This window comes from Ranitomeya imitator, chromosome 1 (assembly GCF_032444005.1).
Source record: "Ranitomeya imitator isolate aRanImi1 chromosome 1, aRanImi1.pri, whole genome shotgun sequence".
Lineage (NCBI taxonomy): Eukaryota > Metazoa > Chordata > Amphibia > Anura > Dendrobatidae > Ranitomeya > Ranitomeya imitator.
Window position 1 is genome coordinate 1,144,495,206 of NC_091282.1, and position 25,694 is coordinate 1,144,520,899.

At 46.0% G+C, this 25,694-nt stretch overlaps 1 protein-coding gene across 4 annotated transcripts in view; it reads left to right on the forward strand.

Moving 5' to 3' along the window:
* The window catches only part of PDS5A (PDS5 cohesin associated factor A), a 175,600-nt gene extending 149,906 nt beyond the window's left edge, over nucleotides 1–25,694 (forward strand). For all 4 annotated transcript variants that reach the window (XM_069744574.1, XM_069744572.1, XM_069744575.1 and 1 more), the window contains exon 33: nucleotides 24,618–25,694. In XM_069744574.1, the coding sequence (XP_069600675.1) occupies nucleotides 24,618–24,653 (36 nt within the window). In that variant the 3' untranslated portion in view covers nucleotides 24,654–25,694. The remainder of the gene's footprint in view (nucleotides 1–24,617) is intronic.

Here is a 25,694-nt window from a genome sequence, read left to right on the forward strand (position 1 = left end):
AGAAGATTTGGAAGCTCCCATCATGGAGGAGGAGTTGGGTCGGGCACTGCAGTCTATGGCTAATGGGAAGGCACCTGGCGTAGATGAATTTCCTGCTGAAATTTATAAAAACTTTGGGGAAGTGCTGATCCCTAAATTAAGGGTACTTCTGGAGGAGGCTAGGAGTGGCGGTCGTCTACCGGCATCTATGCGGGAGGCCATAATAGTGGTGATTCCTAAGGAGGGGAAGGACCCGACACAGTCGGATTCATATCGGCCAATCTCCTTGCTTACTACAGACGTTAAACTTCTGGCTAAGGTGTTGGCGATGAGGTTGACAAGTGTTATTTCCGGCCTGGTGCACTCAGACCAGTCCGGCTTTATGCCTGATCGGTCCACTGCGATCAACTTACAAAGGCTGTATATGAATTTGCAACTCAGATCGGACAACTGTGGCCAAAGAGTTATTGCATCTTTAGACGCTCATAAGGCGTTCGATAGTGTGGAGTGGGGATATCTCTGGCAGGTGCTCTGGAGTATGGGGTTTGGACCGCAGTTCATATCCTGGATTCAACTGATGTACTCGATGCCGATGGCTAGCGTTAGGGTAAATGGGGAGTTATCACGAACCATACAACTGGCTAGAGGGACGAGACAGGGGTGTCCGCTCTCTCCTCTTTTGTTTGCTCTGGCTGTGGAACCACTGGCTGCTAAGCTTCGACGGTCTGATGAGGTGACTGGGTTTAAATATGGGATGATTGAAGAAAGGGTGGCGTTGTATGCGGATGACATTCTGCTATTTCTGGCTGACCCGGGTACGTCCTTGGAGGGAGCCATTGGGATTATTGAGCGTTTCGGATCGGTGTCGGGACTTAGGATAAACTGGAGTAAGTCTGTCTTGTTTAAGGTGGATGATGATGGTGGGGAGCCACTGGAGAATGGGCGACTGGAGGTGACTAGCCAATTTAAGTACCTTGGAATATGGGTATCTATGCCTGTTACTGACTATATACATAGAAATCTGACTCCAATCTTAGATGTTCTTAAAGCGAAAGCGGATGCATGGCTTAAACTGCATTTATCTGTGGTAGGTAGGGTGAATCTTATTAAAATGATTTTGATGCCAAAAATACTGTATATTCTTCATAATGCGCCAGTTTGGATACCACGCGGGAGATTTAGACAGATTAACTCTCTGTTCAGGAATTTGATATGGGGGAGACAGCATCCGCGTATCAAACTGGAGACACTTCAGCGACCCAAGGAAGATGGGGGATTGGCATTGCCTAACCCTGAAATATATTTTCTTGCAGCCCAGAGTCAGCATTTAAAAGGCTGTGCGCATGAAGGGTCATCTGGGGCGGTACAGCGGCTGATGGAAGTGGTGACAAAAAGAAGGCCAGTGGTACAATGTTTGGAGGATGGATCCCTGGGGGCTCTGGGGAAATTATACCCGACTGTGTTGTTGATACGCAGGCTGTGGGGTAGGCTGAGACATATACGGGGGGTCACGGATTTGACTAGATTCTCACCGCTATGGCATAACAGCAACTTACAGGAGTTTGAGGCACTGGGGGTACTGACAGAATGGCAAGTCAAAGGGATTCAATACGTGTATCAAATAATTGAGCGAGGTGAATTGAAATCATTTTCCCAATTACAGGCGGAATTTGGTCTTGGGACTGTGGGGGAATTTCAGTATTTGCGGATGAGGCATGCTTTTGGAGCTCAGAGTAGAAACGGAGGTATTGGAATTCAGAGGGATATAGTACTGGAGTATGTGTGTAATGAAGGGACGACTGGGGGAGTCATATCTACTTTGTATAAAGATCTGTTGCACACTTTCCTATTGGGGTTTCCAATAATGGCGAGAGCTAAGTGGGAGAGGGATCTGGGTCCAATGGAGAATGAGACTTGGGAGTCGGTGCTAGAATGGGTCCCACGATTGTCACTGAGCGAACCGTATAGACTGTCACAGCTCTATGTGATACACAGGGTTTATAAGTCACCGATGGTGCTATATAAGGCTGGTTTGCGTGATGATTCTGAATGCCCGAGGTGTAAAACTGCAGATGCTGATATACTCCATATGATGTGGACGTGTCCGAGACTGGCTGCTTTTTGGGTGGTAGTTTTGAGTCGTATGGAAGGTGCGTATGGATGTAAGGTGCCAAGGGACCCTATAGTGTGCTTGTTGGGATGTGTGGATGAGATTGGAGTGGATAACAACCTAAAGATAGCTATTGCCAGATTGTTATACATGGCTAGGAAGGTAATAGCTCGAAATTGGATTAGGGAAGAACCGCCGTCAAGAGGAGAGTTCCTCCAGAATGTGAATCAGGGCCTGACACTGGAAAAGGGGTTTTATAAAAAAAGAGGGAAAATCGAAATGTTCAATAAAATGTGGTCTCCGTGGATTGCTATGGGATAGGGGTATTATAGAGGGAGAGTTAATTAAGGTTCCTAATTAATGGTAATGTTAAATGTGGCTTATATTATTGGCCGAGGGATTAGATAGTATATTGGTCTAATGATGGAAGTGCTAAGCAAGGTGAGCTGCTTTGTTGGGTGGGGTTGGGGGGTGGTGAGATTGAAGGGGAATGTTTGAAGGGGGGGGGGGGGGAAAGCTTTGTATTGAAAATAAGAATGTAACATGTAATTTATCTTGTTATTCTTAATAAAAATTTATTTGAATAAAAAAAAAAAAAAAGACATCACTGGACACTTTAAGGGTATGTGCACACGTCCGGATTTTTAGCGTTTTTTTTGCGGAATTTCGCCATAAAAACGCTATAAATCCGCTAAAAAAAGCTAACATTATGCATCCTATCATTTAGAATGCATTCCACATTTTTTGTGCATATGTTAGCGTTTTTTTCCGCAAAACACCGCATACCGCAAAAAATCCGGACATGCTCTATCTTTTTGCGGATTTTCTGCGGATTTCCTATCAAAATGGACATTCCGGAAAAATCCGCAAAAATTCCGCAAAAAAATCCACGCAAAAAACGCACAAATTCTGCGAGATATCCTCACGAAAAAAGCACGCGGATTTCTGGCAGAATTCTCAGGAAAAAATCCGGACGTGTGCACATACCCTAAAAGGAGGCTGGTGCTTGGTATCATTGTTTCTCTTCAGTTAACCATGGTTATCTCTAAAGAAACACGTGCAGCCATCATTGCACTGCACAAAAATGGCCTAACGGAAGAGTATCGCAGCTACAAAGATTGCACCTCAGTCAACAATCTATCGCATCATCAAGAACTTCGAGAGAGCTTCCATTGTTGTCAAAAAGGCTCCAGGGCGCCCAAGAAAGACCAGCAAGCGCCAGGATCGTATCTTAAAACTGTTTCAGCTGCGGGATCGGACTACCAGCAGTGCCGAGCTTGGTCAGGAATGGCAGCAGGCTGGTGTGAGTGCTTCTGCACGCACTGTGAGACTGCGGAGACTCTTTGAGCAAGGCCTGGTTTCAAGGAGGGCAGCAAAGAAACCACTTCTTTCCAGAAAAAACATCAGGGACCAACTGATATTCTGCAAAAGGTACAGGGAGTGGACTGCTGAGGACTGGGGCAAAGCCATTTTCCCTGATGAATTTCCTTTTCGATTGTTTGGAACATCTGGAAAACAGCTTATTCGGAGAAGAAGAGGTGAGCGATACCACCAGTCTTGTCTCATGCCAACTGTAAAGCATCCTGAAACCATTCATGTGTGGGGTTGCTTCTCAGCCAAGGGAATTGGCTCACTCACAGTCTTGCCTAAAAACACAGCCATGAATAAAGAATGGTACCAGAATGTCCTCCAAGAGCAACTTCTCCCAACCGTCCAAGAGCAGTTTGGCGCCCAACAATGCCTTTTCCAGCATGATGGAGCACCTTGCCATAAAGCAAAGGTGATAACTAAATGGCTCATGGAACAAAACATAGAGATTTTCGGTCCATGGCCTGGAAACTCACCAGATCTTAATCCCATTGAGAACTTGTGGTCAATCATCAAGAGACAGGTGGACAAACAAAAACCAACAAATTCTGGCAAAATGCAAGCATTGATTATGCAAGAATGGACTGCTATCAGTCAGGATTTGGTCCAGAAGTTGATTGAGGGCATGCCAGGGAGAATTGCAGAGGTCTTGAAGAAGAAGGGTCAACACTGCAAATATTGACTTGCTGCATTAACTCATTCTAACTGTCAATATAACCTATTGGTACTCATAATATGATTGCAATTATATTTCTGTATGTGATATAAACATCAGACAAACACTAATAAAAACCAGAGGGCAGCAGATCATGTGAAAATATAATTTTGGTGTCATTCTCAAAACTTTTGGCCATGACTGTAATCTCCTGCATGTGAGGTGTGTGCTCAGAGTAGCTCAGTCCATGCATACTTAGTGATTGGAGTGTCTTTACAGATCACTATACAGGTTAATGCATGTAGCCTCAACTGCTAAAAGCGTATTCAGACAAGCCAATTAATCACCCTGAGTCAAACAAGCAAAATTCTTGTCCATCCGGTGTTCAGATTATTTATGCTGACATAAAAATAATTATCAACATCCTATTGCCCCCTATAATAGGGACGTACTGTTGGCAACATGATGCTGAATAGGGACATCTAAATGAGCCTTAATGGGAAATGACCTGCTGATTTCTGTATTTTCTGGACTATAAGACGCACCGGACCATAAGACACACCTAGGTTTTAGAGGAGGAAATTAGGAAAAATATTGAAGCAAAAAATGTGGTCAATTCTGTGTTTAATATCCCCTATCCTGGTATATATGGTCCCCTCATCCCCATCCTGATACACATGGGCCCCCTCATCTCTACCTTGGTATGCATGGCCCCATCATCCCTATCCTGGTGTGCATGGCCCCCTCATCCCTATCCTGGTGTGCATGGCCCCCTCATCCCTATCCTGGTGTGCATGGTCCCCTCATCCCTATCCTGGTGTGCATGGCCCCCTCATCCCTATCCTGGTGTGCATGGCCCCCTCATCCCTTTCCTGGTAGGATTGGTTCCAATCATCTCTATCTTAGTATGCATGGCCCGATCCCAAACCTGGTATGAAGGGTCCCCATCTTGTCCTAGTATGCATGGCCCCCATCCTTATCCTGGTGTGCAGGACCCCCATCCCTATCCAGGTATGCATGGCCCCATCTCGCCTTGTATGCATGGCCCCATCTCGCCTTGTATGCATGGCCCCATTCCTATTCTGGTATGATTGGCCCCCATCCCTGTCCTAGTATGCATGGCTCCTCATCTCTATCCTGGTATGCATGGCCTCATCCCTATCCTAGTATGCATGGCCTCATCCCTATCCTAGTATGCATGGCTCCTCATCCCTATCCTGGTATGCATGGCCTCATGCCTATCCTGGTATCCATGGCCTCATCCCTATCCTAGTATCCATGGCCTCATCCCTATCCTGGTATGCATGGCCTCATCCCTATCCTGGTATACATGGCCCCATCCCTATCCTGGTATGCATGGCCTCATCCCTATCCTGGTATCCATGGCCCCATCCCTATCCTGGTATGCATGGCCTCATCCCTATCCTGGTATGCATGGCCTCATCCCTATCCTGGTATACATGGCCCCATCCCTATCCTGGTATGCATGGCCTCATCCCTATCCTGGTATGCATGGCTCCATCCCTATCCTGGTATGCATGGCCCCATCCCTATCCTGGTATGCATGGCCTCATCCCTATCCTGGTATGCATGGCCCCATCCCTATCCTGGTATGCATGGCCCCATCCCTATCCTGGTATGCATGGCCCCATCCCTATCCTGGTATGCATGGCCCCATCCCTATCCTGGTATGCATGGCCTCATCCCTATCCTGGTATGCATGGCCCCATCCCTATCCTGGTATGCATGGCCCCATCCCTATCCTGGTATGCATGGCCCCATCCCTATCCTGGTATGCATGGCCCCATCCCTATCCTGGTATGCATGGCTCCATCCCTATCCTGGTATGCATGGCCCCATCCCTATCCTGGTATGCATGGCCCCATCCCTATCCTGGTATGCATGGCCCCATCCCTATCCTGGTATGCATGGCCCCATCCCTATCCTGGTATGCATGGCCCCATCCCTATCCTGGTATGCATGGCCCCATCCCTATCCTGGTATGCATGGCCCCATCCCTATCCTGGTATGCATGGCCCCATCCCTATCCTGGTATGCATGGCCTCATCCCTATCCTGGTATGCATGGCCCCATCCCTATCCTGGTATGCATGGCCCCATCCCTATTCTGGTATGCATGGCCCCATCCCTATCCTGGTATGCATGGCCTCATCCCTATCCTGGTATGCATGGCCCCATCCCTATCCTGGTATGCATGGCCCCATCCCTATCCTGGTATGCATGGCCTCATCCCTATCCTGGTATGCATGGCCCCATCCCTATCCTGGTATGCATGGCCCCATCCCTATCCTGGTATGCATGGCCCCATCCCTATCCTGGTATGCATGGCCCCATCCCTATCCTGGTATGCATGGCCCCATCCCTATCCTGGTATGCATGGCCCCATCCCTATCCTGGTATGCATGGCCCCATCCCTATCCTGGTATGCATGGCCCCATCCCTATCCTGGTATGCATGGCCCCATCCCTATCCTGGTATGCATGGCCTCATCCCTATCCTGGTATGCATGGCCCCATCAGAGAAAACATTAAGAACCCCAAGCCATTAGGGTATGTGCACACGATGCGGATTTTGCTGCGGATCCACAGCGTTTCCCATGAGTTTACAGTACAATGTAAACCTATGGGAAACAAAAAACGCTGTGCACATGCTGCGGAAAAAAACGCGCGGAAACGCAGCGGTTTACATTCCGCAGCATGCCACTTCTTTCTGCGGATTCCGCAGCGGTTTTACACCTGCTCCAATAGAAATCCACAGTTGTAAAACCGCAGTGAAATCCGCAGAATAACCGTGGTAAATCCGCAGCGGTTTTGCGCTGCGGAAAAATCCGCAGTGGACCAGAATACGTGTGCACATAGCCTTACACTTACCTTCCCGGCTCTCCCTCACAATGTCCTGCTCCGGTGCCAGCAACTGTTTTATGCTTATAAGCAGCGCATGGCAGTGACATCATGGTCTATTTTCATAAAGAATAGAAATCTTGGAAAATTCACACTGACATCTGTGGATTTTTAGACTCTTGACTTCCTTGGAATAACACATCCATAGCCACCATCGTTGGTGACTAATGAGCGTTTGCAAAGGTAATTGTTTAAGGAGGTGGGGCAGGTGAGCTGTGACTTCGCCTCTTGTCATTGGTGGCCCCTGTGTTACTAGCTGTGTGTGGCGCTGTTACTTCTCATTGTAATCCTGCCTCTGTTCATTTGAAATCTCCGGTAAACTTTCTGAAAATTCAAGAATTTAGAGCCTAAAAAGCCCCATTGGCCAGTTTCAAAATTGCAAGATTACTAATTTTATTTTTAACAAAGATCGTGATATTAAAAAATATATAAACCTTACCAAAAAAGTTTTTAAAAATACATGTAACATGCAAGTCTGACTGACAATATGTAAGATTCTGAAGATAGCTTCTTTTTAACTTCTCATAACTCCAGCCCTGGTTGGATAACAATGGCTATGGGGAAGCTGATAGCTGCAGAACCATTGTTTTAATGATTCAGTAGTATGATGAGATATAATATCTAAGGGTCTGTGCACACGTTGCAGATTTGCTTGCGGATCTGCAGTGGATTTGACGCTGCTGATCCGCAGCTGTTTTCCATGCGGTGTACAGTACCATGTAAACCTATGGAAAACAAAATCCGCAGTTCACATGCTTCGGAAAATACCGCACGGAAACACTGCGGTGTATTTTCTGCAGCATGTCAATTCTTTGTGTGGATTCAGCAAAAATAGCGTTTTACACCCATTCCTTAATAGGAGTCTGCAGGTGTAAAAACTCATGTGAAATCTGCACAAAACTGCGGGCTTTCAGATTCTGCGCGGAAAAATCTGCACATGAATCTGCAACGTGTGCACATAGGCTAAGAGTTTTGTGTCTTTAATTAACTTGGAAAATCCCTCCAGATGTGCAGCGGTCAAAGCATTTCTATGGCTTAGGATTAGTCATTTTAGAATAGTTTGTTGTGCATTATATTTCAGTTTCTTACTAAAGTGCATATATGAAGTCTCCACCACTGTTATAATGTAAAAATGTCACCCATAATCTGTACGGATCTATTGAGAAACAAACTGAAATCATTTTCAAGGGCAAAAGAAGAAGAAAAAAACTAACGTTGTTGTATAAGTTTAAACACCCGCTTATAATTGAGGATGGGATTGGGTTCAGAATTAGCTAATTGCATTGAAACTCATGGTAACTAGTAGTCGGTGCACAGCTGCCATCATTTACAGTGATTCTGATTAACTCCATGCAAAGTTTAGCTGTTCTAGCTGGCTTTTCTTCTCATTTTCTTAGTTGCATTTTACAGAAAAAAGCCTTTGTCCATTAATAGCTTAGAACACAGCAAAGGGATCTCATCATTGAAAGTGACGAGTCAGAAGAAGGGTATAAAAAAAAAATGTCCAAGGCATTTAGATATGCTGTGGAGGATAGTGAAGATGGTCATCAAGAAGCGGCTTATATTTGGCACAACCACAACATTACCTAGAACTAGAGGTACCTCAAAAATTGATGAAAAGACAAGGATAGAATTAGTCTGAGAGGCTGCGAAGCGACCTACAGCAACATTAAAGGTGCTGATTTTCTGGCAAGTACTGGTTGTATACAGCATATGACAACAATCTCCCGTATTCTTCATGTTGTTATTATTATTATTATTTATTGTTATAGCGCCATTTATTCCATGGCGCTTTACATGTGAGGAGGGGTATACATAATAAAAACAAGTACAATAATCTAAAACAATACAAGTCATAACTGGTACAGGAGGAATGAGGACCCTGCCCGCGAAGGCTCACAATCTACAAGGGATGGGTGAGAATACAGTAGGTGAGGGTAGAGATGGTCATGCAGCGGTTTGGTCGATCGGTGGTTACTGCAGGTTGTAGGCTTGTCTGAAGAGGTGGGTCTTCAGGTTCTTTTTGAAGGTTTCGATGGTAGGCGAGAGTCTGATGTGTTGTGGTAGAGGGTCCCAGAGTAGGGGTGATACGCGAGAGAAATCTTGTATACGATTGTGGGAAGAGGAGATAAGAGGGGAGTAGAGTAGGAGATCTTGTGAGGATCGGAGGTTGCGGGTAGGTAAGTACCGGGAGACGAGGTCACAGATGTATGGAGGAGACAGGTTGTGGATGGCTTTGTATGTCATGGTTAGGGTTTTGTAGTGGAGTCTCTGGGCAATGGGGAGCCAGTGAAGGGATTGACAGAGGGGAGAGGCCGGGGAATAGCGGGGAGACAAATGGATTAGTCGGGCAGCAGAGTTTAGAATAGATTGGAGGGGTGCGAGAGTGTTAGAGGGGAGGCCACAGAGCAGGAGGTTGCAGTAGTCAAGGCGAGAGATGATGAGGGCATGGACTAGGGTTTTTGCAGATTCATGGTTGAGGAATGAACGGATTCGTGAAATATTTTTGAGTTGAAGTCGGCAGGAAGTGGAAAGGGCTTGGATATGTGGTTTGAAGGAGATCAGTGTCAAGGATTACCCCGAGGCAGCGAGCTTGTGGGACTGGGGAGAGTGGGCAGCCGTTTACTGTAATGGATAGGTTCGTTGGGGGGGTCGCGTGAGATGGGGGAAAGATGATGAATTCTGTTTTGTCCATGTTAAGTTTCAGAAATCTAGCGGAGAAGAAGGATGAAATAGTGGACAGACATTGAGGGATTCTGGTTAGAAGGGAGGTGATATCTGGTCCAGAGATGTAGATCTGTGTGTCGTCAGCATAGAGGTGATACTGAAAGCCATGAGATTCTATGAGCTGTCCCAGGCCAAAGGTGTAAATGGAGAAGGGCAAGGGCCCAAGGACTGAACCTTGTGGGACTCCGACAGATAAGGGGCGAGGTGAGGAGGTGGTGTGTGAGTGGGAGACGCTGAATGTCCTGTCTGTTGGGTATGATGAGATCCAGGATAGGGCCAAGTCTGCGATGCCAAGGGATGAGAGGGTCTGTAATAATAGGGAATGGTCCACTATGTCAAAGGCAGCCGACAGGTCGAGGAGGACAGAGTAGTGTCGCTTGCTCTTGGCGGTTAAGAGGTCATTGGTGACTTTAGTTAGGGCAGTTTCGGTGGAATGGTGTGACCGGAAGCCAGATTGTAGGCGGTCAAAGAGGGAGCAAGAAGAGAGATGGGAGGACAGTTCAAGGTAAACGTGTTGTTCCAGTAGTTTGGAGGCATATGGGAGAAGTGATATAGGGCGATAGCTAGATACAGAGGATGGGTCAAGAGAGGGCTTTTTGAGGATAGGTGTGATGGAGGCATGTTTAAAGCTTGAGGGGAAAACACCAGTTGTTAGTGATAGGTTGAAGAGATGGGTTAGGGTTGGGATGAAGATATGTGATATTTCTGGCCAGTTAGGTAGCGTGGCAAGATGTAAGCCTTTTCTTACAAAACAAGTATGGACGCCTGTCTATGTTTTGCGAAAACCTACGTAAAGTCTGCAAAAAGCTTGTGGGAAAGCATGTTATGTTCTGGAACTGGGGCTTTAGTCAAGATGGTGGGCATTACGAACAGTTCCAAATATCAGGCAAGTTTCCTTCAAGACCTTCAGGAAGTGATATAAAAATGGAGCAATGTGTCCTTTCATGATGATGACAACCCTAAGGATACCTTCCAAATCAACAAAACAGTGGCTTCTGTAGAAGTTGATGAAAGTTGTGGCATGCTCCAGCCAGATCCCAGACCTGAATCCAAGTGAAAATCTTTGTTCACAAGAGAAGCCCTCACAATTGGGCAGATTTTAGAACAACTGCAAGGAAGAGTGGGCAAAGACTGCCAATTCTAGATATCCCGTGCTGATGGACTTCATCCAAAAAATATTCAGAGTTCTTCAATAAGATACTAATTTAAGGGTGTACATAATTATGCAACAGCATTATTTTAGTTCTTTATCTTTTTCAATCAAATCAAAGATTTCAGTTTATTTTGCAATTGACTTGATTATGGTGGACATTAAAGGTGGAAAAAGTTCTGAAATGATTCATCTTGGGATATTTTTTTTTTACATGATAAAACTTTACATGTTGACATATTGTGCAGCTCATGAATTTTCGGGATTCCTCCCCTGTCTGATTACATCACTTATCTGCTTGCTGCTAGCAGACACATTTTTCTAGAAAGTTCATTGATGCTCTAGAAGGATCCAGAGAGCCCTTTACTTGAATATATTGTATTGTTAATGACCTAATGGAGATGTTTTAGAGTTTTAAGATTGAAGAAGACACAAGTCCATTGACTTCAACCTATACTCTAACATGTTGGTCCAGAGTAAGAAAATAACTCCTGATGCAGATACTGATAGCGGCACAATTCCTTCCTGACTGCACATACGGCAATCACACTAGCTCCGTGGATCAACATCCCAGCTCCGAATCTAGCACCTAGAACCTGTAATATTACATTTTCCACAAAAAATAATCCAGGCTGTGTTTTTAGTGGATCAACCATTGCAGCATATGGTGGGAGAGAGTTCCATAATCTCACTGCTCTTACAGTTAGGAATCAATGTCTGTGATTATGATTAAACCCTCCTTCCATTAGACGTAAAGGATGCCCCCTTGTCACCATTGCAGGCCTAGATGTAAAAAGATTATTAGAAAGATCTCTGTTCTTTCATGTATTTGTACATTGTAGAAAGTTCGCCCCAAAGCTTTGTATTTCCAAATGGAATATCCCCAGGTGTCTCGGTCCTGCACCCGCTCTTCTCTGCACCCGCTCTTCTCTGCACCCGCTCAAGATCAGCTATATCCATGTTATACACTGGGGCCCCAAATTGTACACCGTATTCTAAGTGTGGCCCTTCTGACTTGTGTAGGGCAAAGCTATTCTCTTACCATGAGCGTCTATGCCTCTCTTAATGCATGCCGTGATCTATTTGCCTTGGCAGCTGCTGCCTGACACTAGTTAGTGGAATGGAGCTTGCCGTCCACCCAAACAAAACAACATTTTCAATGATGGTTTTGCGATTTATTTCACAATTGTACATTTTATTTCTTCTGGCCACGTACATGACCTTACATTTATCCACATTAAACTTCCCTTGTCATTTCCCAGCCCAAGCTTCCAGCTTATATAAGTCCCTCTGTAATATTAAATTGTCGTATGTGTTGATTTCCTTGCAGTTTAGTATCCTCTTCAAATATTGAAATTATTTTCTCTGTCCCGCACAACTTCGTTAATAAATACACTCCTCATATAAGTCTTTGAATTATGGACATTACAAGATGGGGAGTCATGTTACTGCAAGTGATGAGAAAGTGTAAAGAAAATATTAAAAACATCTCAATTTATTCAGGGCACTCAAATAATCAAGATCTGCTGCTGGCAGCTACATTTGTTATTGCCGAACAATAGTGTCCCAGTTGTGTTCAATGGGAGTGAAGTCTGGAGACGCTGCAGGCCATGGCAGCACTTTTAGGCTACACTGTCCTGTAAGTCTCCCTACACTGTGGGCGTACTCTCCACAAGGAAATACTTTATTCCTTAGACTCATTGTGTATCATTAACATCTCTATCCATTCTGTGATTTCCATAATACCATGACTATTGTTCTTGGTGTTAAAATTTCAATGTTGACGAGTGTTTAGTAAAAGATAGAGGACCCAATACTGACCCCTGTGGTACCTCTCTGATAACTCTGTATGTATTTTTTCCCCATACATGCTGACTATTTAAGCGATGATGTACAATGTGATAATCTGTTGATTCCTCCAGCAGCCATTATCTGGGCAGTGAAGGAGATTGCCTATGGGAGATAGACTCCAGTCCAGGATATACAGCTAGTGATGCTGATCTATTTAGTGCATGTGAGAGCAGCCAGGAAACAGAAGATGCACAGATAGAAGAGAGAGGTTTCTTGAAGGTGCAGGTTAACCTCAATAATCAACAGAGTAGAAGTGTGTCTAGTTACATGATAATCCATAATGTCTGCAGTGCGTATATTTTTGTGCTTTTTTGCTAGTCCATAAGTGTTATGCTTTTCTTATTACCTGTCTGCAAATGTATCTCACTATTGTATGCACATTTACATTACAGGGGTTGTCTTGTCAGGTACAATCCAAGAACAAGGCCTACAGCAAACAGCTCGTTCTGCTGATCCAGCCCAGACAAGAGGGGACATGTACATATAACTGAATGGCCATCTAAGTAAGGTTGTGCTCACATGTCCAGATTATCTGTTTGAACGGATCAAGCAGCAATCCATTGTCAAAAAATGTCTGCAGACACTACTTTATTGTCCATTTTTCAGGAAAAAATATTTCAGCTGGATCTTAGTTTTTTGTTTTTTTTACATTGAAGTCTATGGATAACTGATCCAATAATCAGCAATCCGTTTTTTCATTTGTAAACATCCGTTTTTTTTTTCTTACAAGATATTCTAATGGAAAATAATGGATGGTTAATTAACAGATCCGTGGTCCATAGACTTCAGTGTTAAAGATCAAGCTGAAATCTGTTTTAAAAAACGGACAAAAAAGTTGTCTGCAGAACTTTTGCCAGCGGATCACTGCTGGATTCGTTCTAACAGACGATTACAGGACATGTGAACATAGCCTAATACGTAGAGGGCACAAGTCTGCCATAACGGGAGCCTCTTATAGATACTGCTCTCCTTCTGTCTCCAAGGGAGAGTGGCTCTCTTATAGTTCCTCATGGGTCATATAGGTAGAGGTTGTTTTAATAGATTTTTTTTTCTTGTGCTTGTATTCAAGAAGGTGGGGTGTGCAGCTAATGCTGTATTCACTTCTCGGTTTCAGCCTAGGCTGGAGGTACACTTGGGAGATTTCTACGTATACCAGAAGTTGAGAAAGCCAATAAGGACCCATTGTGGAAGAAGGTTTACCGCGGGGGCCGTACATGTTAAGTGTGTCCTCTATTGAGGGTAAAAAAGAAAATCCAATGCATATTAGACCAGTGGATGCCAAAAAAAAAACATTTTGCCGATTCTGTTACATAAACAATTTCTCATCCAGGCTATTTGGTGACGCCGAGCTCATGGGTTATAGCTGCTGCCACTAAGAGATGGAAACTAAGCAGTTAAGGCTACTTTCACACTAGTCCGTCAGTACAAGCTGTCGCAAACCGACGGCCCAACATACCGACGGACAGTGTGATTGATTAGCACAACGTGGGCAGCGGATGCAGTTTTACAATGCATCCGCTGCCCATTGTGAGTTCCGGGGAGGAGGGGGCGGAGTTTCAGCCGCTCATGCGCGGTCGAAAATGGCGGACCCGATGCACACAAAAAAGTTACATTGAACGTTTTTTGTGCGACGCGGCCGCCAAAAACACGACGCATCCGTCGCACGACGGATGCGACGTGTAGCAATACGTCGCAATGCATCGCTAATGCAAGTCTATGGAGAAAAAACGCATCCTGTGGGCAACTTTGCAGGATGCGTTTTTTTCTCCAAAACAACGCATTGCGACGTGCGTCACATGACGCAAGTGTGAAAGTAGCCTAAGTGTTTGCTTCTCCAACCAGCTATTTGCCACCTGCAGGTAGTGAGTTAATCTGTTTTGGCTTAGTGTCCACAGGGGTAGACATTACCTGTTTTTTTTTTTTTTTCTTGTTGTTGTTGTTTTTGTTTTTTTTCTTTTCTCCCTCTCGACTTGGAGTTCATGGTTGATCAAATTATTATGTTGCGCCCCTCCTCTATCCATCCACATACAATGAGGGAAGAGACAGACTTTGGTAGCTTTTGTCATACCCTATGCTTGGCCCCATAAAATAGCTTATACTCCCCTCCCCTGCTGGCGCCCATCCTGTAGTGTCAGCTTTTCTCCTGGGATTCCTGTGCCTTTGGCACATGACTCCGGCGCCCAGTCAGTGCTGGCGTCCGTGTCCCCGGCTCGTGTCGAATTGAGCAGGAAGAGGAAGTCCAAGATCAGCTGCAGGCCGGACTTCCCCTTCATTTTCGATTTGTCTGAAGGCGGAGACAGTGATGACAGAGCTGATTGCGTGCTATTGCATGCATTGCGTCGCATGTCAGAACACCGCACGAAAGTCCCGACACCGCGGGAACATCGCCGGCAAGGAGGGGATGGGGGGGTATAGGCTTTATACTTTTATGGGGGACAAACATTTTGATCAAGTAGTTGTCCAAGTAGTGGTCAACCCCTTTAAGCACAACGCCATGGACAATGAGGCTTGCGCTGCAAGAGAAACTTCTGACACATCATGTAAATAGATGAGGTTCAAACTCTTCAGCCTGCCATCACAGTTCCCTGGCTTTTTACCATCCTCTTCCCTGATGGCACAATGCTCGGACACTTTATCCACAATTACCCTGTCTGATCTTAAATTTCACTTACACGGACGGACACCTTTTCTTACCAGGAGCCCATTTGCTTTCAGGATCTGCCAAAATTCGAAAACTTTTTTTTTTCTTACACAGAGTATGGAGAGCAAGCTATCAAAGGGATGGAAATAGCCAGATAAACATTTTTACAGACCTAAATGTTTGGACACTTATGGCCCCGATTCATCAAGGCTTTATAGGTACCGTCTCACAGTGGCACTTTGGTCGCTACAACGGCACGATCTGTGACGCTCCAGCATCGCTCCAATATCGCTCCAGCGTCGTAGACTGCGGTCACACTTCGCAATGCACGACGCTGTAGCGATAATTTCACGACGTATTTGCGATGTAGAAGCTGTTGGTTACTATGCGCACATCGTATACAATATCGTGCACACCTTTGTTACACCATGCGATCATGCCGCCACAGCGGGACACTAGACGACGAAAGAAAGTTTCAAACGATCTGCTACGACGTACGATTCTCAGCGGGGTCCCTGATCGCAGGAGCGTGTCAGACACAGCGAGATCGTAAGTATATCGCTGGAACGTCACGAATCGTGCCGTCGTAGCGATCAAAATGCCACTGTGTGACGGTACCCTTACACTAGAAAACTGACGTACAATTCTTTGCAAAGTCTAAAAATTTTTTCACAAAGTATAGTTTTAGATAGCTATGCCAAAATGTGTGGCGCTGGGCATAGCTTGGCTATGCCTGGCCGTCAAATTAAGCAAATGTGACAGCGTTTCTTACCCCAGAAATGTTACTCCAGTCCCAAACTGGAGACGCATTTCTGGCAAAACCAACACTACTGATAACATGCCCTGAATTCATTAAGTGGCCATCTTATTCATGCTCACCCCTATGTGCCTACGAACCCAAATGTGTTGCTTGTCATAAGGCTACCTTAACAGAAGTAGTCTCATGTCTTAACAAAACACAACTTTACCCATTCAGGGACTTGTAAGATTGAGTCATTTTCTAAATCCTCTTTTTAAGCTGTGAATTTGGAGCTCAGGTCAATGCTCATGACTGTTTTATAAGGCCACGTCCAATTGCACTTTAAGCCAATTGCACTTTAAGGTGGCTTCTTTAGCTGGTACTTCTCCCAAAGATTTTGTAGACATCACTCTGCAAATATCTGAAGCTGGAAGATACATCTGAGAAGTCACTCTTGATGCATCTGGTGGTCTTTGTCAGCTCTTCTACTCTGTGGCCATCCATCACATCCTCTTACTGAAATTCTAGTCTACAGACACAAAATCAATAAAAGCTCTTACAGCTCTCTCCTTTACAGGCACTCGTTAGTTTGGTAAACCTCTGGATGAAATCCTCTCAGAAACAAGAGGTGGAAAGAGAACTCATCTGCCTGTTAACAAGCAGGTTAGGTTCTTTCCCGCCATCAGAGAAGATCCATGACACATTTTTGCTTCTATTGGCATCTGTCCAGCACAGTCAATGTTACAAGAAACCTGACATTCACCCCCATCCTTGCCAACAGACGTCAAAGTCTACTTCAGCATGAAGGGGAACCTCCACCTGATGAGGTTAGGATTGAGGTTTGTTGTCTTCTGTTTAAAGATGTCTGGCTCTAAGACCTACAAGACTCATGGATGGGTGAGGAGGCCTCTGCAGCTTATAAATTACATGCCCCCCTCCCCCCTTTTTTCCCCCACAATGCCCCTCTTAACGCACCACCCCGTGCTGATGAATTTTTTCCTGTCATTCGGACTTTGCCAGACCAAGAGTTTATGTTCTTCAGCGGGTTCGCTTGCACTGGTTTCAGATACTTTTGGTTATCATGCTCTGCACCCTGTCCTGAACCTCAAGTTTCGTAACTGCTGTATGAAGATTCATCATTTTCCAATGGAGTCCCTCAGGACAATTATCAGGGAGGATGTATGCCATACATATACATTGAGGATGTACCATATAAACCTTTACTTACCAATCTACCAGACCTACCAGCATTTCCTGCACTTTGCTGTTGGGGCCCACCACAGTCAAATTGTGGCCCTTTCCTTAGTTCTGAAAACTACCTTCACAGATTCTTGACGTTAGTAATGGACATTCTCCACAACAAGAGTGTTTTAGCCATTTCTTATCTGGATGATCTCATGATCACAGTGCCGTCTAGAGTAGACTATCTCACATCTCCTGTGACGCTCTGAGTTGTTTCAGTTGGATAATCAACCATCAAACCTTGTTTCTCTCTCCCTCGCCACGTCTAAAATTTTTGAGCGTGCACTTTCACCTCAATGAAAGTCGCCACCCCTCTGTGACCACCAGTCTACACAGTGTTGGGGGCTTCACAGGTCTTTTATTACATGGCTTCTGCCCATCAGGTGTTTTACCAATTTCCAGGACACATGTTTGCTGATGCTGCTTTAGGGTACCGTCACACTGAAACGACGCTACAGCGATACGACAACGATGTCGATCGCTGCAGCGTCGCTGTTTGGTCGCTGGAGAGCTGTCACACAGACAGCTCTCCAGCGACCAACGATCCCGAAGTCCCCTGGTAACCAGGGCCGCGCTTAGTAACCCGATGTTTACCCTGGTTACCAGCGTAAACGTAAAAAAACAAACATTACATACTTACATTCCGTGTCTGTCCTCCGGCGCTGTGCTTTCCTCTGCACTGTTAGCGCCAGTCAGCCGTAAAGCAGAGCGGTGACGTCACCGCTGTGCTTTCCGGCTGGCCGGCGCTGATACAGGATGCAGGAGGAGTGCAGAGAAGCAGAGCGCCGGGGACAGACAGCTGAAGGTAAGTATGTAGTGTTTGGTTTTTTTTACGTTTACACTGGTAACCAGGGTGAACATCGGGTTAATAAGCGCGGCCCTGCGCTTAGTAACCCGATGTTTACCCTGGTTACCAGTGAAGACATAGCTGAATCAGCGTCACACACGCCGATTCAGCTATGTCAGCGGGAGATCAGCGACGAAATAGGGATTTTTGTGTACTCACCAAAAAATCCTTTTCTCCGAGCCATTCATTGGGGGACACAGACCGTGGGTGTATGCTGCTGCCAATAGGAGGCTGACACTAAGTGATACAAAAAAAAGTTAGCTCCTCCCCTGCAGTGTAAACCCTCCTGCTGGCTCTCAGCTAACCAGTTCGGTGCAAAAGCAGTAGGAGATCAATAACAATATATGAGCGTATAGCATGTCATATTATATATGAGAGTATAGCATGTCAGATTATAAAAAACAATCATAAGCTAATAACAGGGTGGGAGCTGTGTCCCCCAATGAATGGCTCGGAGAAAAGGATTTTACGGTGAGTACACAAAAATCCCTATTTCTCCTTCGCCTCATTGGGGGACACAGACCGTGGGACGTCCCAAAGCAGTCCCTGGGTGGGGACAACAATAGATCAGGCCCTGTGTAACCGCTACTTACAAGTGCGCCACCGTGGCCTCCAGAGTCCGCCTGCCCAGACTCACATCTGTGGAAGTGTGGGAATTATAGTGCTTCAAGAATGCATGCGGACTGGACGAATCCGCAAGCTTGCAGGCGTGCCTTGCTGACGCCTGGTGCCTAGAACCCTTGATAGACAGGGAGATAGGCTGACATCTAGCACGGAAGGACTCCTGGATGGTGAAAAGAATTCACCATGCTATCATGGTCGATGAAACGGCTAAACCCTTCCTGAAAATGTCAGGAAGCCTTCCTCTACCGTCAGGAAGCCCAAATAAAACGTCCAACCTTCAGAAGGACGCCGTCCTCAAGACGTACCTACTCACAGCACTCACTTCGTCCAGAATATGGGGGATCTTATTCCATTTTGTGGACTGGAGCCAAAAGAGTTGAGGGAAGAACTAAGCCCTCATAACAGTGGTAATACAGTACCACCTTGGTAACAAGGGATGGAGATGGCCTGAGGACAACCTTGCCTCGAAGAAAATAAGGGGAAAAAAAAAAGTCTGAAAGAGCAGAGAAGCTAGCTCCGAAGACTCGTCAGAGTGAGAATATTGCAGAGGAGAACGGGACGACTTTCCCTGATAGTAAAGTCTGCCCGTATGAAAAAGGAGCCTACTGAAAGGCTCCTATGAATAATAAGGTCCCAATGATCTAACGGTATGCGATAGGGAAGAACTACGTGTGAAAACTCCCTGTGAGACAGTCCCTACTTGCGGTTGTGCTGCGATAAGGCGAGAAGATACTAGCTCTGCCAACAAAAAAAACGGACGTGGTCAGTGCAGATCTCTGAGGATCACTGGGGCCCCTTTCTGCTTCCAAAAGGCTTTCGGAAGCAGTGGAAGGGGAGTTATGGAAACTGGTACCACGGCAGAACCAGAGCATGGAGAGGGATGGCTCTTGGATCTCGAGGCCGAACCACGAACTCGAGTACATTGGCCTTCAGTCTGGATGTCATCCCACCTACAACTGGAGAGCTCCAGTAAGGACAGATCTGATGGAAGACTTCGGGGTGAAGTTCCCACTGACTTGAGGCGAAACCCTGACGGCTGAATTTGTTTGCCGTTCAGAGTTCTACTTCTGGGATATATACTGTCGAGATCACCGAATAATAGACTTCGGCCCATCAGAGAAAGTGAGGTACCTCGGTCATGGCGCCTGACCGTGCGTACCTGCTAGATGACTGACGTAAGGCACCGCCGTGGCATTATCCAATTGAATTCGGATAGGGAGACCCGCCAGAAGGCAGTGGACTTGCTGTAAGACTACCGTTCGGATCTCCAGAACAATGATGGGGAGAAGAAGACTGGCATTGGAAGTTACTAATAACCATTGAACCGGGAGAAAGGCCCTGGATGAAGAAGGAGCTCAGAGACTATTGTCTGAAAGTCTGCTTGACTTGCTGAAAACGAGCGGAGCGAAGGAAACCGCTTCCATTGTCGTCACCATTTTTGCTCAGAACTCTCTTAGCAAATCGAATGAAATGAGGGGGTGAGTAATCAAGTCCTCAGAACTCTCCTTGCGCGAGCTCCCTGTTGAAGGGCCATGACCTTGTCTCGAGGAAGAATTACCATCCTTCTAGAAGTATGCAGGATCATCCTCAAAAAGGATATCTGCTGGGCTGGACATGAGGAGAACTTGTCTAAGTGTAGCTGCCAGCCCAGGAGAGAAGGTATCGCAAGAGATATAGACGACTCAGCGTAGTCCTGGAAGGGCGGCTAGACAGACCAAACAGGGCAGGACGAGCACGCCTCTAGAGTGCAAGAGAAACATGACATCCGCCATGACCCGAGCGAACACTCTGTGTGCGGAAGCAAGGCCGAAGGACAAGGTTGTGACTTGAAAATGCTGTTGACGAATAGAAAGGCGAAGGAATTTTTGCAGAGGGTAAGCAACCCGAATGTCGATGGATGCCGGAAACTGCACCTTTTTCTGTTGAAGTAATGGCTGAGCGGAGGGACTCCATCCAAAGAAGGAGGACCATGTCAAAGGTTGTTAGAAGTTTGAGGTCCAGGGTCGATCTTACTTTTCGTTCCCCTGTTTGGAACCAAGATCCCTTAGATCTAGACTGTGCTGGACAATCCTTATACAATCCTTTGTCAGTCTCCCGCTCAAAAGATTTGATTGGCCAGTTGTTGCTGGTGTGAATCAAGGTAGTTAAGGTCTCCAGCCAGGAGACCATTGCTCTAGCAATCCATGCGGCCGCTAGGGAGGATAGAGCGCTGGACCCGAAGCCGCAAGATGGAACGAACCAGATTTGCTATCTGACAGTCCGTGGTATTTTTAATTGATGACCCATCAGGTAGGGATACTGGTAGGTATACCACAGGAGATTCTACCCGGTTAAACTGCCCCATGGCAGAATGTGCGGCTGCATCCAGCAGGTCATAGTCTCTTGCCATCTCCTCTTTTCACGGTGCAGAGATAAAAATTAGGAACCCTCGATCCATCAACCTCTTAACAGGGAAGTGGAGAGGAATTGTCCACCCTCTTGCATCATCCACTGAATAGTGGTGATGCAGAGGGGGGAACTCGTACGCCAAAAAGGGTGCCTCTATATGTCCACAGAGTTCAGGTCTCCAGGTGGACAGGACAGGTCTGGCGTTAGGCCTGGATGCAGAAGAGGAAACATGGAGACGACACTCCGTGTGCTCGTCTGTTGATGGTGTGGGGAGATCGGTGCCCTTTAAAGGACCCGTCGCCCTTAAAAAACAGGCCAGGCATGGCATCCCACGTAGAGGCTTCTGTCCAGTGAATCGCTTATCCGAATTGAATGGCAAATGCTCTCGAGGGAGTTTAGTCTCTGAAGCTCTGGCAAGCTCAGGCAATATCCAATCCATATTCAGAGCCTTGTTGTCATCAAATCATTGGTGAGGGAGCAGGAAACAAAAAACTTCCGTTTTCTAGATGCCTGCACGTTTCTAGAATACTTGCGGCCCCTGCTAGCCGACAGCTCCCATGTAGGATAGGGACCATGTAAATTGGTCCTGCGAGCACTCCAAACACAGAGGGTACACAGAGGGATTCAATCTCTTGGTCCGAGAACCATGGATTGGTCAGTGAAGAAGTCCACTGAGGGGAACTAGAGGATAAAGCTGGGGTCAGCGGCGGAGGGCTCCTCGGACTGATCAAGCGCCTTTAAGACCAGGGAATACTGGTCATGCACCTTTAAGACCACGAAATACTGGTCATACGCCTTTAAGACCAGGGAATACTGGTCATGCGCCTTTAAGACCAGGAAATACTGGTCATGCACCTTTAAGACCAGGGAATACTGGTCATACGCCTTTAAGACCAGAGAATACTGGTCATGCGCCTTTAAGACCAGGGAATACTGGGCATGTGCTTTTAAGACCAGAGAATACTGGTCATGCGCCTTTAAGACCAGGGAATACTGGGCATGTGCTTTTAAGACCAGAAAATACTGGTCATGGGCCTTTAAGACCATGGAATACTGGCCATATGCCTTTAAGACCAGGGAATACTGGCCATATGCCTTTAAGACCAGGGAATACTGGCCATATGCCTTTAAGACCAGGAAATACTGGTCATGTGCCTTTAAGACCAGGTACTTCCTTACCCGGGTACTGATGTAGAGTCGATGTGCCCCTTTAATGCAAAAATACTGTCACCCCAGTGTGAGCTGGCCGGGTGGACCAAGATGGCCACCGGGAGCTGCAGAGTTGATAAAATCTCGCAGAGAGCGAGAAGCGCCAATTTGGGGGGCGGAGCCACAGACACGATGTTGAATAGGCCTAAGCCGGGGCCTAAATTTCTGTAGCCGGCGGAAGTCACCAGTGGGTCGTTCCAGGCAAGACTTCCAGAATGCGGCCTACAAATCGGCCGAAGCCAGGGGCTAAATTTTTGCAGCCATCCAGAGCGTTACCTCAGGGAGGTGGGCCACAGGGAAGTGGCTGAGGCTGCCTGTCAGCATGTGAATATCCCACTGAAGATGGATCCATTCACCATTGATGCGCGTCCCGGCATGGAGCCGGCGCGGATGGGGGTTTCAGCGCTGTTCTGTGCAGCGTGGACGGTGCAGGGATAAGCCTCAATCCATCATCCGTTTGTTAGGGAGGTGGAGAGGAACCGTCCGCCTCCTTGTGCCATCCGCTTTCACAGTGGTGGGACAGTGGGGGCTGCTCGGACGCCATAGAGAGGGGCCTCTGTACAGCCACGGAGTTCAGTCCGAATGGACAGGGCCAGTTGTCCGGCATTAGGCCTGGCTCCAGGAGAGGATACATGGAGGCGACACTCCATGTGGTCGCCTGCTGCTGGTATGGGGAGATCGGGACCATGAAAGGAACCGTCGCCCCTGAAGTGAGCTCAGGCATGGCTTTCCACGTCGCAGGAGAGGTACGGGGAGGTATACTCGCCGTGCTCGCCTGTTGATGGTTCGGGGGAGATCGGAACCTTGAAAGGAACCGTCGCCCCCTTCACTCCGCTAATTAAAAAATAAAAATTTACAGAAAAGTAAACAATAAAATAAAAACGTTGGGGTCTGAAACCGACCCATGTGCCTCCTACAGACACTAAGCAAGAACTGGTTAGCTGTGAGCCAGCAGGAGGGTTTATACTGCAGGGGAGGAGCTAACTTTTTTTTGTATCACTTAGTGTCAGCCTCCTATTGGCAGCAACATACACCCACGGTCTGTGTCCCCCAATGAGGCGAAGGAGAAATAAAGTTTGACGATCTGCTACGACGTACGACTCTCAGCGGGGTCCCTGATCGCAGTAGCGTGTCAGACACAGCGAGATCGTAACGATATCGCTGGAACGTCACGGATCGTGCCGTCCTAGCGATCAAAGTGCCACTGTGTGACGGTACCCTTAGGATGCAGAGTTCATTAGAAAGGTTCTCCATTGTTGTCCAACGCCCTAGGGACTGCTTTGGAGCATCCCATTACTGACAAGAAAATTGACTTTCTTCTTGCCTGTAAAATCTTTCTTCTCCCCCTCATTGGGGCACATAGAGGAACAACCCACCCACCCTACGTTCCTAAAGTTGGCCCGTTCTCCGCAAGAGGTTCCTAATTCTCGAGTTTGGTTATATTTTCGCATTGTGATATTGGTGATTTTGTGTTTCTCCTACTGCTGGTAAGAAACTTGATAAGCAGCTCACTGCCTGCAGGAGAGGGTTATAGCTTGAGAGGAGCAAACCCTAAACTACTTGGTGTACGCCTTCTATTGTCAGCAAATTAAAACCCATGGTCTCCATGTCCACCAATAGACTTAATGAAAAATACTTTTTTCAGGTAGGAACAAAAAGCAAATGTTTACACTGCATTGGTCCAACTACAGAATCTGTAAAACTGCAAGGCTTAATGTAACCATTTATCTTCAGGTCAACAGTTAGCAGCACAAAATTAGGTTTGCCAGGATCTTGCGAAAAGATACTAAGAAGGGTCTATGGGAAATCCAGTGGGTTCCTGTGCAGGCCAATACATAGTGACCTGATAAATTTCCAATAAATCCTTTCTTGGTATTTATTCACAAAATCCTTCTGTTGTTTTTCCCTTATGCTGGGTGCATTAGTATACAGATACATCTGGGGAATACATCCAGTGTGAACAGTGCTGAACGAACACTATCATCCCAAACTACACTCATGGCCTGCCCCATCATACAAACATATCCATAGCCTACAGACGTATACTTGGTTACCTAATGTCTGTTTGTACATGAAACCCTGGTGTGTTGGTATAGAAATACTGTGTTACAGATCTGATTTGGTTCTATGCCACATTTGTTTTTTATTTTTTTTTTTCTCTGAACAGGTAAAAAGAAAAGTCCTGAACTCGAGACAGAAGTGACTGTCCGGCACCAGGCATGCTCCACACTTCAAGATTAAATTCCAGTTTTTTACTCAGAAATTGAACTTGCTCAAACATGAACTGCTTTCTACTTTTAACAGATACAAAAAAAGCTCACTGAAATTTTAGGAACATTTTTTTTTCTTCCATCTATTGAAATCACAGTATGGTTGTACTGGGTCTCCTGGACACACAGTGTCTGGCTTACTCTGGAAAAAGCTGGACGGTGCTGTTTTGGCTTCTCATGAATTTTGCCCCTGCACATAGGACTTGCTGTGTAAACAGATTGTACTGCTGGTGTACATAGAGGCAAGGCACAACCAGGGACAAGGGAAACGCTTGTTGGACAAATGTGTTGAATAAATCAATTAGACACTGTTTTATGTATAAAAAAAAAAGATAAAGAAAAAAAAAACTGCGTTGCAAGTCTACTTTTTAAATAGAATAAAATGTACAGAGCCCGGCCCCAACCCCAAGAACGTTATGCTTATCTCTCTGCACCAAGTAGGAGAGGGATCCACCATTTATTTTTTTAAGCAGACTTTTCATTAATCCTCCACCTCTGTCTGCTCTGTATTCAGAATTTGCTAAATGTACATATTTTTTTAAACAATATATCACTTTGTGTAGACAGCGTTTTTATGACCTGTTCATGTTGGGATACTGTACCGGATAAGCGAGACAGTCCGGCATTTCATTTTATGTTGGTTGCCAGGTCTTTCCTAAGAAGTTACGTTTTTAAAGTTTCCTCCCCTTTATTTTGTTTTTATTTTTTTATTATAAAGAAAGTGGCTGCATTAGGTGGCGTTTTACAGGAGGCGGCCGACTCTGTTTAGGAGTTTTTGCCGTTCTGCAGTCATTGTTTCTTGTCTGTCTCAGAATAATTTTTCCAACTTTCAGTTTTAGATTGATGACCGTACACGCCGCATGTTGTCAAAGGATTAGTGGACACGTACATGTTCTCCTGATGCCCGTGCACCGTGTATGTACACATGATCATATTTAAGTTTTGTTGCATACAATAAATGCTTCTAGGTGTCA